General features: G+C 44.0%; 1 protein-coding gene and 1 pseudogene across 1 annotated transcript; both read right to left on the bottom strand.

The window, feature by feature from the left end:
- Nucleotides 1–1,420: 1,420 nt before the first annotated feature.
- LOC116820821 (ferritin heavy chain A-like) lies at nucleotides 1,421–4,412 on the bottom strand (annotated as a pseudogene).
- Nucleotides 4,413–9,976: 5,564 nt separating this feature from the next.
- On the bottom strand, nucleotides 9,977–14,543 carry LOC116820822 (ferritin heavy chain A). The gene is made up of 4 exons (XM_032773519.2): nucleotides 12,053–14,543; nucleotides 11,616–11,762; nucleotides 11,042–11,167; nucleotides 9,977–10,261 (listed from the first exon to the last, which is right to left on the bottom strand). The coding sequence occupies exons 1-4, from the start codon at nucleotides 12,095–12,097 to the stop codon at nucleotides 10,106–10,108; spliced, it is 474 nt and encodes a 157-aa protein (XP_032629410.1). The 5' UTR covers nucleotides 12,098–14,543; the 3' UTR covers nucleotides 9,977–10,105.
- Nucleotides 14,544–16,125: the final 1,582 nt, after the last annotated feature.

Genomic DNA, 16,125 nt, shown 5'->3' with positions numbered 1-16,125 from the left:
TAGAGGTATTGTTCCAGCACCCACTCCTTCCTGCAGTGTCTTTTAGGGTAGGAGTGGAGCTGAGTAACGGCCACAGCTAGAAGCTGCTTCACTTTGCTACACGTGCCCAATAGGTGAGGTGGTCCTATACTAGAACACACCTTTTTAATATATAGTTGAGCAGGCAACATAGGCTGGTGGAAACCTATCCTGGTCAGATAACTGGAGGCTGTTGGAGTGTTCCATCTAAAAAAGTCAGAAAAGGGAGGTATCCCTTCTTGACAGATAACTAGCTGTGCTATCCCAAACCAGCTCTGATACAGGGCCTCTCAAACACTGAGTGACTTGTCAAACTCTGGTTTTATATGGCAGACACCGGCTAAAGTAAATGCTACAAGAGTCTGCAAGGAATCTTGTCTTCCCTCCCTCATCCCCATTTGACTTGGGTTAGTTTTTTCCTGACCCTCCCTTTAGGAGATAATAAGGGACAAACCCTGTAGGTTTAAGGTCTCTTGATTCCTGGAAGCAGTTAGATTAGTGCTAGTTCTCCTAGGAAAAAACTCTTCCCCTTCAGCACAGCTTTCCCATTTGTAATCTGAGCTCCCATAATTCACCACACCAATGTAGGAGCACTAAGGCACTATTTCTCCATCCCATTTTCAGCTGCCACTGCTACCTATAGCTAGTCCCACTCTTGGCATTTTACATTCCTATTGCTGACTGATCCAATGAATACTACATTTGTAGTGATTCCTCCTGAACTGTGTACAAGAAGATCTGCTGGAAGGAGTTAGATTTTAGCCAGAATGAGTGTGGAGAGGAAGACTCAGGGCCAGCTTTAGGAATTGTGGGGCCCAATTTGAACAGTTTTGGCAGGACCCTGGCAGGAATGACTTTAAACAACACACACCACACACACACACACACACACACACACACACACACTTGGGGCTTGTACTCACGGGGTGGTGCTCTGAGTCTTCAGTGGCAGGTCCTTCACTCGCTCCAGGTCTTCGGCAGCACTAAAGGACCCACCGAAGTGCCACCGAAGATCCAGATCAAGCAAAGGACCCGCTGCCAAAGTGCCACTGAAGACCCAGAACGCTGCCAAGTGAGTAAAAATTAAAAAAAGGTGCCTCTAGCCAGGGAAGGGATTCTCACTGGGTGCAGGGCCTGATTCAGGGGATTTGGTGGAATAGGCCTAAAGCCGGCCCTGGGAAAAACTAGCATGAATAAACTCCTCATAGGGCCACATCTGTTGCTGTATAGAATGTTAGCTGAATTTCATTGTCCCTCCCTTGCTTTGTTCCAGTACAGTTTAGAAGCATCCTAGATACACACCCCAGTGAATGCCACATTACAGCCAAAACAGCTTTCATTCTTCTTTATTTTGAGCTCAGGCAAGACATATTCCTTCTAAACACAAGAACCTGTACTGCATTCAGCTGCTCTCCCCCAGGGTGTGCTTGTCAAACAGGTACTCTCCCATGCCGTTCTGGGGCACTCCCAGGCGCTTCAGGTTGGTGACATGGTCTCCCAGCTGCTTGATGGCCTTCACCTGCTCCTCCAGGAAGTCAGACTCCAGGAAGTCACAGAGCTAGGGGGAAAAGACAGAAGTCAAGTGAAGGTGGATTGTTCCAATCTTATATAAGAAGGAGATATCACGTTTGTCTCAGTCAATATTGCAAGACTCCATGGTCCATTGGGGGCCTTGAAAGGAAGACAGCATGGAGCCCCCACTGGTGACCTTGCTCAAAGCTGAAGTTGGCAAAGCATGGACCAAAAAAGAGTTCTCACCACATTTCAGGGGGGAATGTAAAGTTAGCTCACTCAACAGCACCTGCTGTGCAATGGGCAAGCACCAAATATGAGGGTCCCACAGCAGAGTTTTAATAAGCCTCATTCTACCATCAGTTAGCATGGAGAAGTATTGGAAGAATTATTTCTCATGTCTTACATTCTACTCTGTGCTGATTAGGCCTCAGCTGGAGGCTTGCGTCCAGCTCTGGCTGCCACATTTCAGGAAAGATGTGGCTACACTGGGGAAGTCCAGAGAAGAGCAACAAAAATGATTAAAGGTCTAGAAAAAACAGACATTTTTTCAGTCTGGAGAGAAGACCAAGAGGGAACATAACCTTTTTCAAGTACATAAAAGGTTGTTACAGAAGGGGAGAAAAATTGTTGTCCTCTCCTTAACCTCTGAGGATAAGCTGCAATTTGAGCCCATTGCTTCAAGGTCGGTTTAGGTTGGACATTAGGAAAAACTTAACTGTCAGAGTGGTTAAGCACTGGAATAAGTTGACCTAGGGAGGTTGTGGAATCTCTATTGTCCAACCTGCTCTTAAAAATCCCTGAATACTTGTCAGGGATTGTCTAGATACTACTTAGTCCTGCCTTGAGGTCATCTAGTCCAGTCCCCTGTACTCAAGGTCCCTTCCAATTCTGTGAAGAGTAAAGGAATTCCCATCAGTACTGCAAGTCAGGAAGGCTACTGTGAAGTCACCTCATGCACATGGCATGAGACTGCACAAGCCTTTCCCACCCAAACATCCAGGAAAGGTAAGAGGGTATGAGAAGAGCTAGTAGTTCAAATCTCTCTCCTCTGATCTAAACACCTGTATTTCCTTGTGCTTTATTTCTATTGTGGCAACACCTAATACCACAACCAGGGAGCAGGTGCCCACTGTACAAAGAGCATGCACCCATGGTCTCAATTTAAGATTAAGCTAGTACTCACATGGGGGTCATTCTTCTCAGTAGCCAGCTTGTGCAGGTCCAAAAGAGCCTGGTTTATAGTCTTCTCCAGCTGCAGGGCACATTGCAGGGCCTCCAGGCTGTTTCCCCACTCATCCTGCTCTGGTTTCTGTCAAGGCGGACAGCCATGGGGGGGGGGGGGGAGAAAAAAAAAAAACACGCACACCACACACCACTTGTCTCATTTATGAACCACAGATAGCAGGCTCCTTTTACAATACACTGCACCATTTCTGAAGATGAAACAAGCTATTTTATCCTTTAATTTTATGAGTTACTCCGTTCCTTAGTGTATCATGGGCAGGGGTGGGGGGAAGGGAGGAGAAGGTAAGCCAAACTCAGGGCCAATTAAAACTATTGCAGAATACTCTACCGATGCTGCTTACTCCTGATCTACCACCTCCCCAACTGTAATACCTAGTACTTCAACACTCCCTACCTCTGCCTTCATCACCATAGTCTACAGTGCAAGATGTTTTACTGCAGGGAATTGGGAGCCTCAAGAGGACTTAGAATGCAATTCCCCTCAGATGATTTTGAGGAAACATGGTCTCACAAACAAAGGTTAGCAGTCCTGTTTGCCACCAGTAACAAGCAGAATAGACCCTGGCTCTAGAGTTTTTCATTCACTGTTCTCTGGATACTCATTGAAATATTTATTCACCTGGATATCCTGCAGGACAACACCCCCCCTCCCCGCCTCACTTGTTCTGGTAGGTCAGGAACTTCTCTGCATGCTCCCTCTCCTCATGGGACTGCTCCTTGAGGAACTTTGCTACGTGTCCGAGGGCTACATCATCACGATCAAAGTAGTAGGACTAGAGAGAAAGTTATGCAGAGGATATTTTCCTTCCAGTGTCTCAACTCTGAGTAGTTACCAGGAGAAGAATCTTCTCCGAATCCCTATATCACTACCCACTGCCCCAGAAACAGTTACAAGATTCCAAGTCAGTCTGTAATAGTAATTAACCTCCCTCACAACTCCTAGAACCTATAGAAAGGCATTAGGCCTTTGAATCTTAACAGTTACTCTACATAAAAGATGCATGTAACAGCTGCACATGACACACTGTTGTGATACAGCACTTCACCTTGTGAGCTAAAAATCTGCTCCATGTTCTGCTGACATCAAAAACTTACATTCGTTATTAAGATGGTTTACAGCATCAGTTGAGTTGTCCCATTCCCTCATCCTCTTTCATTTATCCACTACTTGCACCAAGGTTTCTTAACTCCAGAATGCTGAAATCAACAGTAATCCAAAAATTGACAGAGGAAGAGGAAATAGATGCCCAGAATTCTAGAAAAGGGACAATAATAATGAAAGAGGAAGGTTGCTTGCAATAAGATAAGTACCTTGATATGTTTTGCTGCTAAGGCAATCAGAGATTAGTAACCTTGACATTTCAATTGCCATTAAGTTTAAGGGAATCCCAATGAGAAATATACCCTTGTTTCAAAACCACCAGCACATCAGGAAACACTTTTCTCCAATAAGTTACGGCTACAAGATTACAGAGCAATTAGAGCCCTGTTCAAGCCAAAATTTTATATGATTTTAAAACAAAGCTACTCACCATAGACAGGTAGACATAACTAGCATACAGCTCCATATTCACCATGCAGTTCACAGCAGCCTCACAGTCAGCATGGAAGTTCTGACGCACCTGGGACTTCATTGCCTTACCTCTGAGGTTTAGATGTAAAACACCAACAGACACTTGCAACTGAAAAAGACTCTACACAACCACTACTGAAGCAAGAACTCTCACACACAAGGATATAAAAGCCTGTCTTAGAGCACTTGATATTAATACTGTTCTGAGAAGGACAAAAGTATGACTGACAAGCTGCTGCTATCCAATGGGAATTTCCTTTCTCACCAAGAAACCAATCAGCATTGTGGGTGGGACTATTACTGAATTTCTACAGGTGAAAGAGGTTATTAGCATAAGACACACCTCTACAGTTGTTATGAAACCTTTGAAAAGCAGGGAGCAATGGATACTCCTAGAACAGCCCAACTGGCCTGTTTCTTTATTGAGAAAAATGTGTCTCACTAAGCATCACTTTTATAGGACTCAACAATGCCAATTTCCCATTTTGCCCTAAATGGGAAGATGGCTACAGAATGGAGAATCTGAGAGTATTACCTGGGATCCACCCAGCTTAACACTGAGTGCAATACTTCCTTAGGTCTATCAGGGCCTATATGTAAGCTCTTTGAGCTCAGGAAGTACGGGTTGCTATTGCTTGTTATATCAAGAGATCTGGTGTTCCCGCTGTGGCATCATGATCTGTCCCCGTAGCCCAAAGTCATGTCATAGTAAATACTGCTGCAAGGACAGAAAAGGGGCATCTGAGTGAAAGGAAAAAAGATTTTCAGAGACCAGGGGAATACAAGAGGGAATCAAGCATACAGATACAAGAAACATGTCTGGGAAAATAACATCATGAAGACAGGATGGGACCAATATGTAGAGAGTGGTTTGGGGCATTTGGCTCATGTCAGAACAGCTTGTAGGGTTCCTTACAGGTCCATGTTGGCTTTAACGGTCCAATAGCAGGACCCACTGCCTAGATGTACATAGCTTCAAGCTAGCTTCAAGCAATCTCATCTCCTTCAAGCAATCTCATCTCCTTTTTGCCTGCTATAACGTTAGGATCATTATTAAAAACACACTATAGTAGTAGTCCAATATGCAGCAGTTTACACTACTGTTAGCATAGTATTTTGGAACCTTACTCTGGAGAGCAGGGATATCTTTTTGGAAGCGGATGGCTATACCCTCCCCTAGCTAGTTATTCATGATCCTTCTTTTCCTGAAATTTTCACCTGCAGAATTCCTCATTCATCCCCAGTTACTTGCTCTTGTATGTAACATTTGGCATTTTGAGCCATATTCCAAGCTCAGCTACACCATTTATTTGATGTAAGTTACCATCTGTAGTGTAACTGAGCTCAGATTTTTGAGCTACTGTCTGAATCCCCCAACATCTTTTTAAAAAAACTTCACTGCAAATAAACATTTGCCTTCTGGATATTAAACAAAAAGCCAGAGATACCTTTCTGGAACTCAGAGTTGCCTCAGTGCTACTTAAGTAGCCAAAATATGTCCTGGCTTCCATTAATTCTGTTGCCAAAAGTGGCTACATCTGAAAAGCGATGTATGCATGTATGTTTTCGAAACACTCAAATGGCACAACAGAACTGGACCTCAATTAGCTGAACTATCCAGAGTTTCATATTTCTTAACCATAACTACAGTAAAGCAACATTATAGTTAACATCTTACAGTCCACAGTCAGCATAATCATGTGTTTTTCTGCATAGCAACAAGGCAACTTTTTGTCCATTTATCACAAAGGCAGCATTAGGGTGCTTTACATCCTACTGCATTTGGCCTTCATGTGAAAGGCAGCACACACACACCCATTGCTTGGCAAAAATAAGTTTATATTGTGACAAGCAGATTTGAATCTTTACCATTGTTTGGTTTGAGGGGGTTTATATCTATATAGACACACAAAAATACATGTGTCAGTTAAGAGAACAGAAAAACAATTTGCATTAACCACTTGGGTTGAGTTTTTCAATGCACTGCTGCTGACAGGGCAGCAGTCTGCATGCATATCCCTATATTCTGTTTCACCATGAGGTGTTTTTGAGCCTCAGCATGGTGCAAACTCTGCTTGGCTGGAAGACAGTTTTACAGTTTGCCCAAGCTGTATAGTATTGTTAGCATCTTTGAATGGATTGGTAATAAAGGATTAAACCTTCCCAGAAGTGAAAAGCTAGAAGATGTGTCCTGTCTTTAATTTGGCTTGAGAAGATGTCTTGAGCACAAGGGTGAGTCCCTTGTCAGATTTGGGCAAGTGGAACCTAGCATGGTAGCCGAGGAGAGTGCTGTTGTCTAGCAAGCCAAGAAACAATGGGAGAAGACTGTGTACTGCAGAGCCTGTTAACATGATAGAATATCAAGGTTGGAAGGGACCTCAGGAAGTCATCTAGTCCAACCCCCTGCTCAAAATAGGACCAATCCCCAGATAGATTTTTGCCCCAGATCCCTAAATGGTCCCCTCAGGGACTGAACACAGAACACTGGGTTTAGCCCAGTGCTCAAACCACTAAGCTATACCTCCCTTCCTTGCACTAAAACTTCTAAATTCATGTTTTGGCCAGCCCATAGAACAAGTGCCACAAAAATGAGACCGTTTCATGAAGTAGGGGCAGTGAGATGGTGTATGTTTTGAAAAGAAGGTGCTGTGTTAGAAGAGGTAAGGAAAGCTACCTCAAAAATAGGTTGCACTCACCCAGTCTAAAATGTGGGCTTCTGTCATTCCCACAGCCGATGCAATTATTGTTACAGGTGAGTTAGGAGTTCCTCTAACAGCAGGGATAACTAAGCCCTAAATCTTTTTTTAATAGTCATGGAAAGCAGCTCAGGGTTGTGGCTCTCCAACACACTTTGATCACTGCAAAGACATCTGATTTTTGATAGCGTGAGCACCTACCTTTTGAAGGTCAGGCCTTTAAGGTCTCATGCTTAGCAGCAAACAGACTATTTACTCTGCCAATGTTTAGGTCTATAATCTGAGGAAATGGACATGAGTAATGTAGTGTGCTTTATTCAGCTCAATTTCAGAGTCATTGTCCACTTCAAGAGCTATGAGACCGCTGAGCAGACCAAGTGGTGAGTAAGGTTAACCGATTAAGGACAGAGTAGAGCATTATAACTATATCGTCCAACATCCTGTCCACCACTGCCTAGAGTAGCATTTCTCAAATGCAGCCACCATAGCCCCATGCAGCTACCAGGGGATTTTTCCTGCAGCCTCCTGGGTGGAGATGGGGTGGGCAAAGCAGCAGCCCCTCCCTGCAGCACCCAGCTATAGCTCCTGGCTGCCCTGGATGTTGGCACCACCAGCAGAGGGTCAGCAGCTTGCACCACACAGCTTCTTGGGGGCTGCAGGCAGCATGTCTGCACGCAGACAGGGCCAGTGTGCATGTTCAGTGGGCTTCAGCCTGTAGCGGGAGGAAGTTAGGTTTGGAAAAATTTTCAGAGCAGTCCCCAGTGAGGGTTGGTGGCCACACTCTGAGGCCATTTAAAAAAAAAAAAACAAAAAAAAAAAACACCACCACACACACCCCACCCCACTCCTCTTTCCTGAGAACCCCTGCATTTCATAAGGTTAACCAGAGACAGAAAAATTTACTACCCCTTGATTAGTGAGAGTTTTACATGAACTTTGAAAGATATTTCTGTGCTATAGAAACTGCTACAGCATACTACCTGTTAGTTCAAAGCAGCTTTGTATGCCTTAGCCAGGGGTCTGATTTTAGAGATTAGACATATGTCCTAAACATAGTAGAAACCTTATAGCAATGCATCTCTCACTCTAGTACAAAGATCCCTCACAAAGATTTCTTCATTCAGGCCACTACATACAGGCTAGTGCTGGCACAGGAGATTTTACAGGCACATTGCAACAGTTGGGCCAGTGAAACTATTTCCCTTACCTACCAGTCTTCCCCCACTACATGCTCAACTGATTTTTTAATCTTTTTTTTCTCCTCAGCTGGTTCCCCAGAGCATCAAATAGAAGACAGCATAGCTACAGTAGGAGGAGAAGAAAAAAAAACAAAAAAAAAACACCCCCACACACAGGTTTTGTTCTCAGACAAGAAAAGTCACATTTCAGCTTTGCTATGGGCACCAGTCTTCAGGACCAGCATTCAGCTGCTCCCTCCCAGGCTGTGCCTATCAAACAGGGAGTCTTCCATACCATTCTGGGGCACTCCCAGGTTGGTGAGGTGGTTTCCCAGCTGCTTGGTAGCCTTAACTTGCTCTATTAGTAGGACTCCAGGAGTCAGAGCAGCAGTAAAAGAGAAAAGGAGAAAGCCAATCCAGCCCTTTTTCACTTCACTGAAATGATTAGATACTGTTAATATTTTCCCACCTCGTTACTATAGGTGAGAAAAATGCAGAGGTTGGTCCCGCCCTCAAGCTCTGGCTAAAGTAGCCAGTGTGAGGACTAATGAAGAAACACTGGAAGTAGTAAACAGCTGATATCCTACTGCTCAGGCACCCTTGACTCAAGTCCATGCAATGCAGACAATTAATACAGCAGTTGCTTTGCAAGTGGGTTACCACATCTTGTAGGGAACTGGGGAGTGAGGGGGAACCACACAACCAACCACAGAGACCAGGAGAAAACTGCCTGCAACCATGTATGAACTAGGGGCCAGGAAAAAAAAAAAAAAAACAAAAAAAAAAAACAAAAAAAAACCACAAAAACCAGACACACTGGAACCTCAGCTCTAGATATAGGACCAGCAGATGGAGGGCAGGTCAGATCATCCACACTGCAAACTTTTATGGTTAGTAGCAGATTGAGAATGGACCAAGTCTCCCCAGAAAGCAACATGTTTCTTCCATATGTAAAGACTGCATCCCTGTGGCGCTGGATTAAAGAGGACTATGAGTTCCCTTCCACAGCACAGCTACCAGTAGAGAACTTTGCAGCTAGAAGCAAGGTTATGCAGTTTAAAACACCCAAGGCAGGGGTTCTCAAACTGATATTCCCCTGCACCCCAAAAAAAAATCTATTACTGCCACCCAGCTCTGAAGGCAGTGCTGCACCAGCCCAGAAGTAAGAGACAGTGTGAAATTAATCACTATCACAGCAAGCTTAGCACCCTATTGCCACCCTTACTTCTGCACTGGCACCTCCTGGTGAGGGATTGGGGCAGGGTGGGTGGAAGGAAGAGCCCTAGCCCAGGTGGCAGAGTTCTGGCTGTTCCCTTTATCCCCACCTCCCAAGTGTGTGCAGTCCTTCAGCATGAACCCCAGCCATCCAAGGTGGACATCCAGAGCTCTTACCACACATCTTGCACCCCCGTTGGGAGCCCTACCCTATAGCTTGAAAACCATGGATGTAAGGGGAAGGCACTGTGCTGTGATTTCACACCACCACTACCCACACCAAAGTCACATCATGGCACGGACAGTTCCCTGCACCATTGTCCCATGAAGACCCTGTCCCATCACATCCCTTTACCACAAGTGTATTAGTCTCAAACACGACACTGCTGAGGATCATGTCCCAAACATTTCCCCTCTCCACCTCACAAGATGCCTGCTTTTCTTAGTGAGCCACTATACATTAATATTCATCCACTACAGCATATGTGGAGAAACCAACCTGCATCCCTAGTTGGAGTAATATCACATGAGCCAGGTTACACCAGAAAGCAGATTTTATTCTTGGTATTTAGGTAAGACAAGACATCTATTTTCTTATCTATATCTAGAGTATTGCAGCTATGACATCATGAGCTACACTACTGCTCAGGTCCCTAGTGCAGAGTTCAGCTGCTCTCCCCTAGGGTGTGCTTGTCAAACAGGTACTCTCCCATGCCATTCTGGGGCACTCCCAGGCGCTTCAGGTTGGTGATGTGGTCTCCCAACTGCTTGATCGCCTTCACCTGGTCCTCCAGATACTCAGACTCCAAGAAGTCACATAACTGCAAAAGAGGGACTCACTCCTGCTCCTATAGGCACTGCTGTCATACTTGGTCACTAAAAGACTGTTGTAGCTACTAACATAGGCAGGCCTGAGAACCATGTGTTTAACTCAAGACTTCACCCATTGGTTAACTGGCTCTCATTTCATAAGTGCCTCAAGTTTCTTTGTCACCCATTTGGCCTTTGAGGACACTCAGTGGCTCAATTATTGTCCAAGCAGACTTCTACATCAGAAGAATGCATTAGGGCCAGTTCTTGCAGGAGCTCCGACTCTCTATGAATCAAAAGGTGCACACCCCAAGTCTAGCATAAGGGTAAAAATATCTCACAGGTCAGGGATGCGTACCCGAAGGGTCAGAATGAACATTTGTGCCCATGAGAAATTCCTTCTTGCCCACCCCTGCACACACTTCTCTGGCCAGGTCTGAAACCACAATGTAGGTCCCCCCACACCTCCCAGCAATTTAAATGAAAGCAAAGCTTTTGCAGGGACAACTTTGTCTACTGCTACACCACCTAGTGCCCCTGTGGAAGCAGCCTGTTCTGGTGCCAGCACAGGGAAGGTAAAACTATCCAAAAGGTTGCTCACCTGGCACACAGCAGACAGAAGTAGAAAAGTCAGCTGCAAAATAATCACTTGCATTTTTCTTACCCTCTCCTGCCCTCCCACCCCATTTTCTGCATTGAAATAGCAGACTGAAGAACCTATCTTCTAAAATGTGGGTCCAGACAGACCTTTTCTTCTGACACCATCAACCCACATAAAACAATTAACTCACATGGGGATCATTCTTCTCCATAGCCAACTTGTGCAGATCCAGCAGGGCCTGGTTCAGAGTCTTCTCCAGCTGCAGGGCACACTGCAGGGCCTCCAGGCTGTTCCCCCATTCATCCCGCTCTGGCTTCTGCGGAGGAGGTGAGCCACGGAAGAGAACCAGACACCGTTCTCCTTGTCACCAAGCTGTAATTTTGCATCTAAAGCAGCTTCCAACCCCCACCAATAACAGCATTGTTCATCCCTTTAAAGGTTCTATAATTATGAACTGAAGTCATTGCTTGTGAAGTAATGGAGCAGATGGCCTGGTCACAGCTAAGCGAACCTAGCCTGTGCTATTAGCACAGAGACCCACACATGCCTTCACATTCCTTTTACTAGAGAATCAAAGGCTGATGCTTTTGAAGCATGCAACTCTAGTTTACCATAAGAGCATCACCATTTGGCACAATCAGATCTCCCAGGAAGCCCCATCCCTTTCCTTGAGAAAAGCAAGTTCTAGCTCCAACCCCACACATTGTGATTAACCTCAGTCTAGAATTCACACGCCCACTGACATATGTTGATTTGGTGCATACCTTGATGGCCTGCAGGACAATGCGTCCCCCTCGCTTGTTCTGGTGTTTCAGAAACTTCTCTGCATGCTCCCGTTCCTCATGGGACTGCTCCTTCAGAAACTGGGCCATGTGTCTGAGGGCCACATCATCACGGTCGAAGTAGTAGGACTGAGGAGGAGTAGAGTAGATCAGTGAAGGTAATAAAGCCTCAAGCTAACACAAAGAAGCCTCAAATATGGCTGTTAAGAATCAGAATAAGGCTTCTCCACTAAACCACAAGAGCCAGAAATAGTCTTATCATCTCCTCACTGCTTTCCTATGTTGTCCACCAGTACAAAATAAGAGGTACAGCATACCACAAGAGTGCTTTTTAAAAGACAGTAGTAGACAAACTAGCTCTCATGGGAGAAAAAACAAAGTGATTTGAAAAAGCCTGTAACTACTTGAACTACACTTACCATGGACAAGTAGACATAGCTAGCATACAGCTCCAGGTTTACCATGCTGTTCACAGCAGCATCACATTCAGCATGGAAGTTCTGGCGCACCTAGGATTCCATTCTTCTATCCAGAAGATTTAGCTGGAAAGGAGCTCAAGAAATGTCTAGAGATACCAAACACTTCTAGACAAAAACAGAAAAATACCAGAAACTTTCTTCTTCACAGATGGTATTAATGCTGTCCAGAGCAGGGAGTGGGTGTGATTGACAGCTGCTGCCATCCAATAGAAATATCCTTCTTCCCTACAGAACCAGTCACCTTTGAGGGCTGGATCCTAACACAGTATCCACAGGTGGAGACATGACTCAGCAGTAGGACAACCCTTGTTGCCACATTACCCCTTGAGCAATGGGGGAAATTGACAGTTTGTTACTGGATGAAAATTAGGAGTATTCACCAAATCAATCCAGTTTCCCACAAACCCTTTGGATACAGAGAAGGTGGCAAAGGGAAGGCTTTATTGCATACCTCTTCCAGAGTGTCCCTAGGTCAGAGTTTCTCTAACATATTATACCTGGGGAACCCTGGTCATTTTCTTCCAGTATTCAGAAGGCTCTGAGGCAACTGATGAAAATGTTATTAAAGACATGGAGGCCTTGTCATCTGAAGACATTTTGGAACTACTCAGTCTGGAGAAGAGATGGAAAACAGAGGGGACATGAGTGAGACATAAAATAAAGAAGGTATGGAGACTTTAAATTGGGTACTCTTTCATCATGAGAAGAGAACAATGGGATAGCCTGTAAAATGAAAGGTATTTTGAATGGATAAAAGGACATGCTTCTAGGCACAGTACATATATATCCTGGGGATCTCACTGCCGGAAGATACAGGATTGAGGGCAAAAGCTTTAAAGGATTTTTTATAAGATATTAAACATGTATATGACTGAGAATGTACAGTTTCATTAGATCAGATCAAACATGATTAAATGGGAGATGGCTCCTCATGCTTTAGTGCATGTGCCAGCTACCAAGGTCAAAAGTTACAGAGTTCATTGGCTCATGCCTTTTTCTTTAAAGAAACATAAAACTGCAGAGTTTCCCCCCATGTTCCACCCAGAACTCTGAGTAGAACATATTTTTGGTCCAATAAAAGGCAGCAGCTTATTTCCCCTGTTAAGTGTAAGCTAAGCATTTTGTATTGCTTTACAGGCATGCATGCACCCTAATGCAGAACAGTTTTTATTTCCTGTTCGCTATGCAATAGATCATTGCCCTGTCAGAAGCTGTTTAGCAAACAAGGGCGAATAACCTCAAAGACCTTAGTTCAAGTCCCTGCTCTACTACAGGCTTCTAAGGGTAAGTCACTTAGTCTTCCTGTGTCTCCTGTAAAATGGGAATAACGTACTTCCTTGCCAGGGTGAATGGGGGTGTTATAAGGATTAAAACATTGTGAAGTGCTTAGATACTACAGTAATAGGAGCCAGATAAGTATCTTAGATAGGAGGGCTGGATTATATGACTTTGGTTATGTTCAGCAGTGTTCTATAGCTTCCTTCCTGTTTTCCTCATCTTGGTAACCTTGAAATATTGCAAGAGTTGGGGTAGAATGCATAGTCCATGGGAGGAGTCAAAGACAAAGTCTGCCCTAGCTCACTTTATTTGACCAATTGGTTACAAATATATAATCTCAACTCTATGGTGTCCGTCATTGCATGGTTTGAAAAATCTAATGCTGCAGTTTCAGTGTAGATTTTTTTGAACAAATGCATTGAAGTTCTTTCTCTTACTCATTGGACACATCATTTAATCTCGCTCTGCCTCATCTAACTCAGTACAATTTCTATATTATCTCCCGGAGAGTGGAGGTTAGAGAAATAACTATTGTTTGTAAAGCGTTTGGGGAGCTATAGAGAATATATGCTAGAGAAGAGCAAAGCAGTAGCTATTAATTTGAGATTATGTTTACACAGTAGTACTCAGCTTTTCTATATTTTGCTTGTGACTGAGATATCTCAGCCGTTTTCTTTCTGGATTCTTTTATCTCAGCTCCATTGTCTGGAACAAGGGTTGGCAACCTTTCAGAAGTGGTGTGCCGAGTCTTCGTTTATTCACTCTAATTTAAGGTTTCACGTGCCAGTAATACATTTAAATGTTTTTAGGTCTCTTTCTATAAGTCTATAATATATAAATAAACTATTGTTGTATGTAAAGTAAATAAGGTTTTTAAAATGTTTAAGAAGCTTCATTTAAAATTAAATTAAAATGCAGAGCCCCTGGACTGATGGCCAGGGCCCAGGCAGTGTGAGTACTATTCAGTGGGTGGCAGATTAATGATTTTGCCGCCCCCGGCCCCATATGAACTTGTTTTAGTTTTTTTACAAATTTGTTCGAACTAAAATGAATCTAAATAGCATTAAAATAATTGAACATTTACAAGTTTTATTATAACTAAAATTACAAGTACAGAAGACCCTCACAAATGCAAGTCTGCATAGTGCGATTTCACTTATAGGGACTGCGCATGGATCCAAAACCCCGCCTTCAAGCGGAGGTCCAGTGCGGTTTAGGATTCTCGCGAGTATGTTTACTAAATGGTGTCGCGCCGTCATTGGTGGTTTCAATACACACTATGATTGGTAGAATCGCAGCGTCACTGATGCCGCGATTACAAAAATGCTGCTATTATAAATTTACCGCCCCTTCAAATTTGTCAGTGTAGGCCATAATACGCCACTGGTGCCACTGAAAATCAGCTCACATGCCCCTTTGGCACGTGTGCCATAGGTTGCCTACCACTGGTCTAGAATATAATCAATGAACACAAAGATTAGTCAGCTATTAGCTGCTGCATCACCTAAATGACATGCTGCAAGATTCTTTGATCTTTTTATTGCCAAAGCAGTTCTTTCCAGAGACAAGAAGTGAGGGACAGCACCTCAGACGGTGCTCAATGAATCACTGGCTCCAGCCTTCGTTTTCTCACATGGGCACATCCACTCACTGCAGAGCTGCTCCTTGTCCAAGAACTTGAAGACCTTTTCTACAGAACCCTTTACTATGCTGCTTTCAAATGTAGTGGTTTCGGGGCCTATCCTTACTCATGGAACACTCCCACTGAAGGCTACAGGGGTGAAATGCAGCACTGGCCTACAAGCAGGCACAATTCCCATTGCCATTAGTGGACGTTGTGACCATTCCTACCCCTGTTGAATTTGGTCCTGGAAAGTTTATCTTTATAGAGTGCTGGATAAGGTTCTTGTCTGGCTCTCCTCATTGCTGAACTCTGCCATAGAAAAGGGTTTTCTCCTTTTATTAGTATGTGGTTTTGCTCCCCCCCCCCCTCCACCATCTTATTCATGCAGTGAGGGTGACAATTGCAGCATTTATGCTGGGTTGTAAGAGAGTTACCATTTTTTAAGTGCCACTGTTAAGAATACCAGCTTTTTACTACACGTAGACCATGTCTATGGAGCAGAACTGAAGATGTTTTCTCTCCCATGGCTCTGCTAAAGCATCAATGACTCAATTAAACCCTCTGTCCTTTGGTACATAATGACTATTGGAACATTAGCACAACCAGGTCTGACACATTGCTACTAACTGAAACATGAGCTGGACTTTTCTATTGTCATAATTTGTTTATTTCTCCATAGGAAACCAGGAAACATCACGAACCAGGAATTTGTACCACTGCACAGAGGTTTCAAATATCCAAATGTAATTCAGAGAGTGAGGGGTTGGACGCAGCAGCTTCTTTAGCATTAATGATGCAGGAAAGCTGGTCAAATGGATTTGTACACCCCTATTTTCTGGTTTCATGTCTCTATTTGTACTCACTGAGTTACCTATAGAGATGATAGAGTTCTGGGCACCGCATTTCAAGAAAGATGTGGAGAAATTGGAGAGAGTCCAGAGAAGAGCAACAAGAATGATTAAAGGTTTGAGAACATGACCTATGAAGGAAGGCTGAAAGAATTGGGTTTATTTAGTTTGGAAAAGAGAAGACTGAGAGGGGACATGATAGCAGTTTTCAGGTATCTAAAAGGGTGTCATCAGGAGGAGGGAGAAAACTAGTTCACCTTAGC

This window comes from Chelonoidis abingdonii, chromosome 19, assembly GCF_003597395.2.
Source record: "Chelonoidis abingdonii isolate Lonesome George chromosome 19, CheloAbing_2.0, whole genome shotgun sequence".
Classification (NCBI taxonomy): domain Eukaryota; kingdom Metazoa; phylum Chordata; order Testudines; family Testudinidae; genus Chelonoidis; species Chelonoidis abingdonii.
Note: the sequence above shows the minus strand (reverse complement) of the source record. Positions and strands in the feature narration are given on the sequence as shown.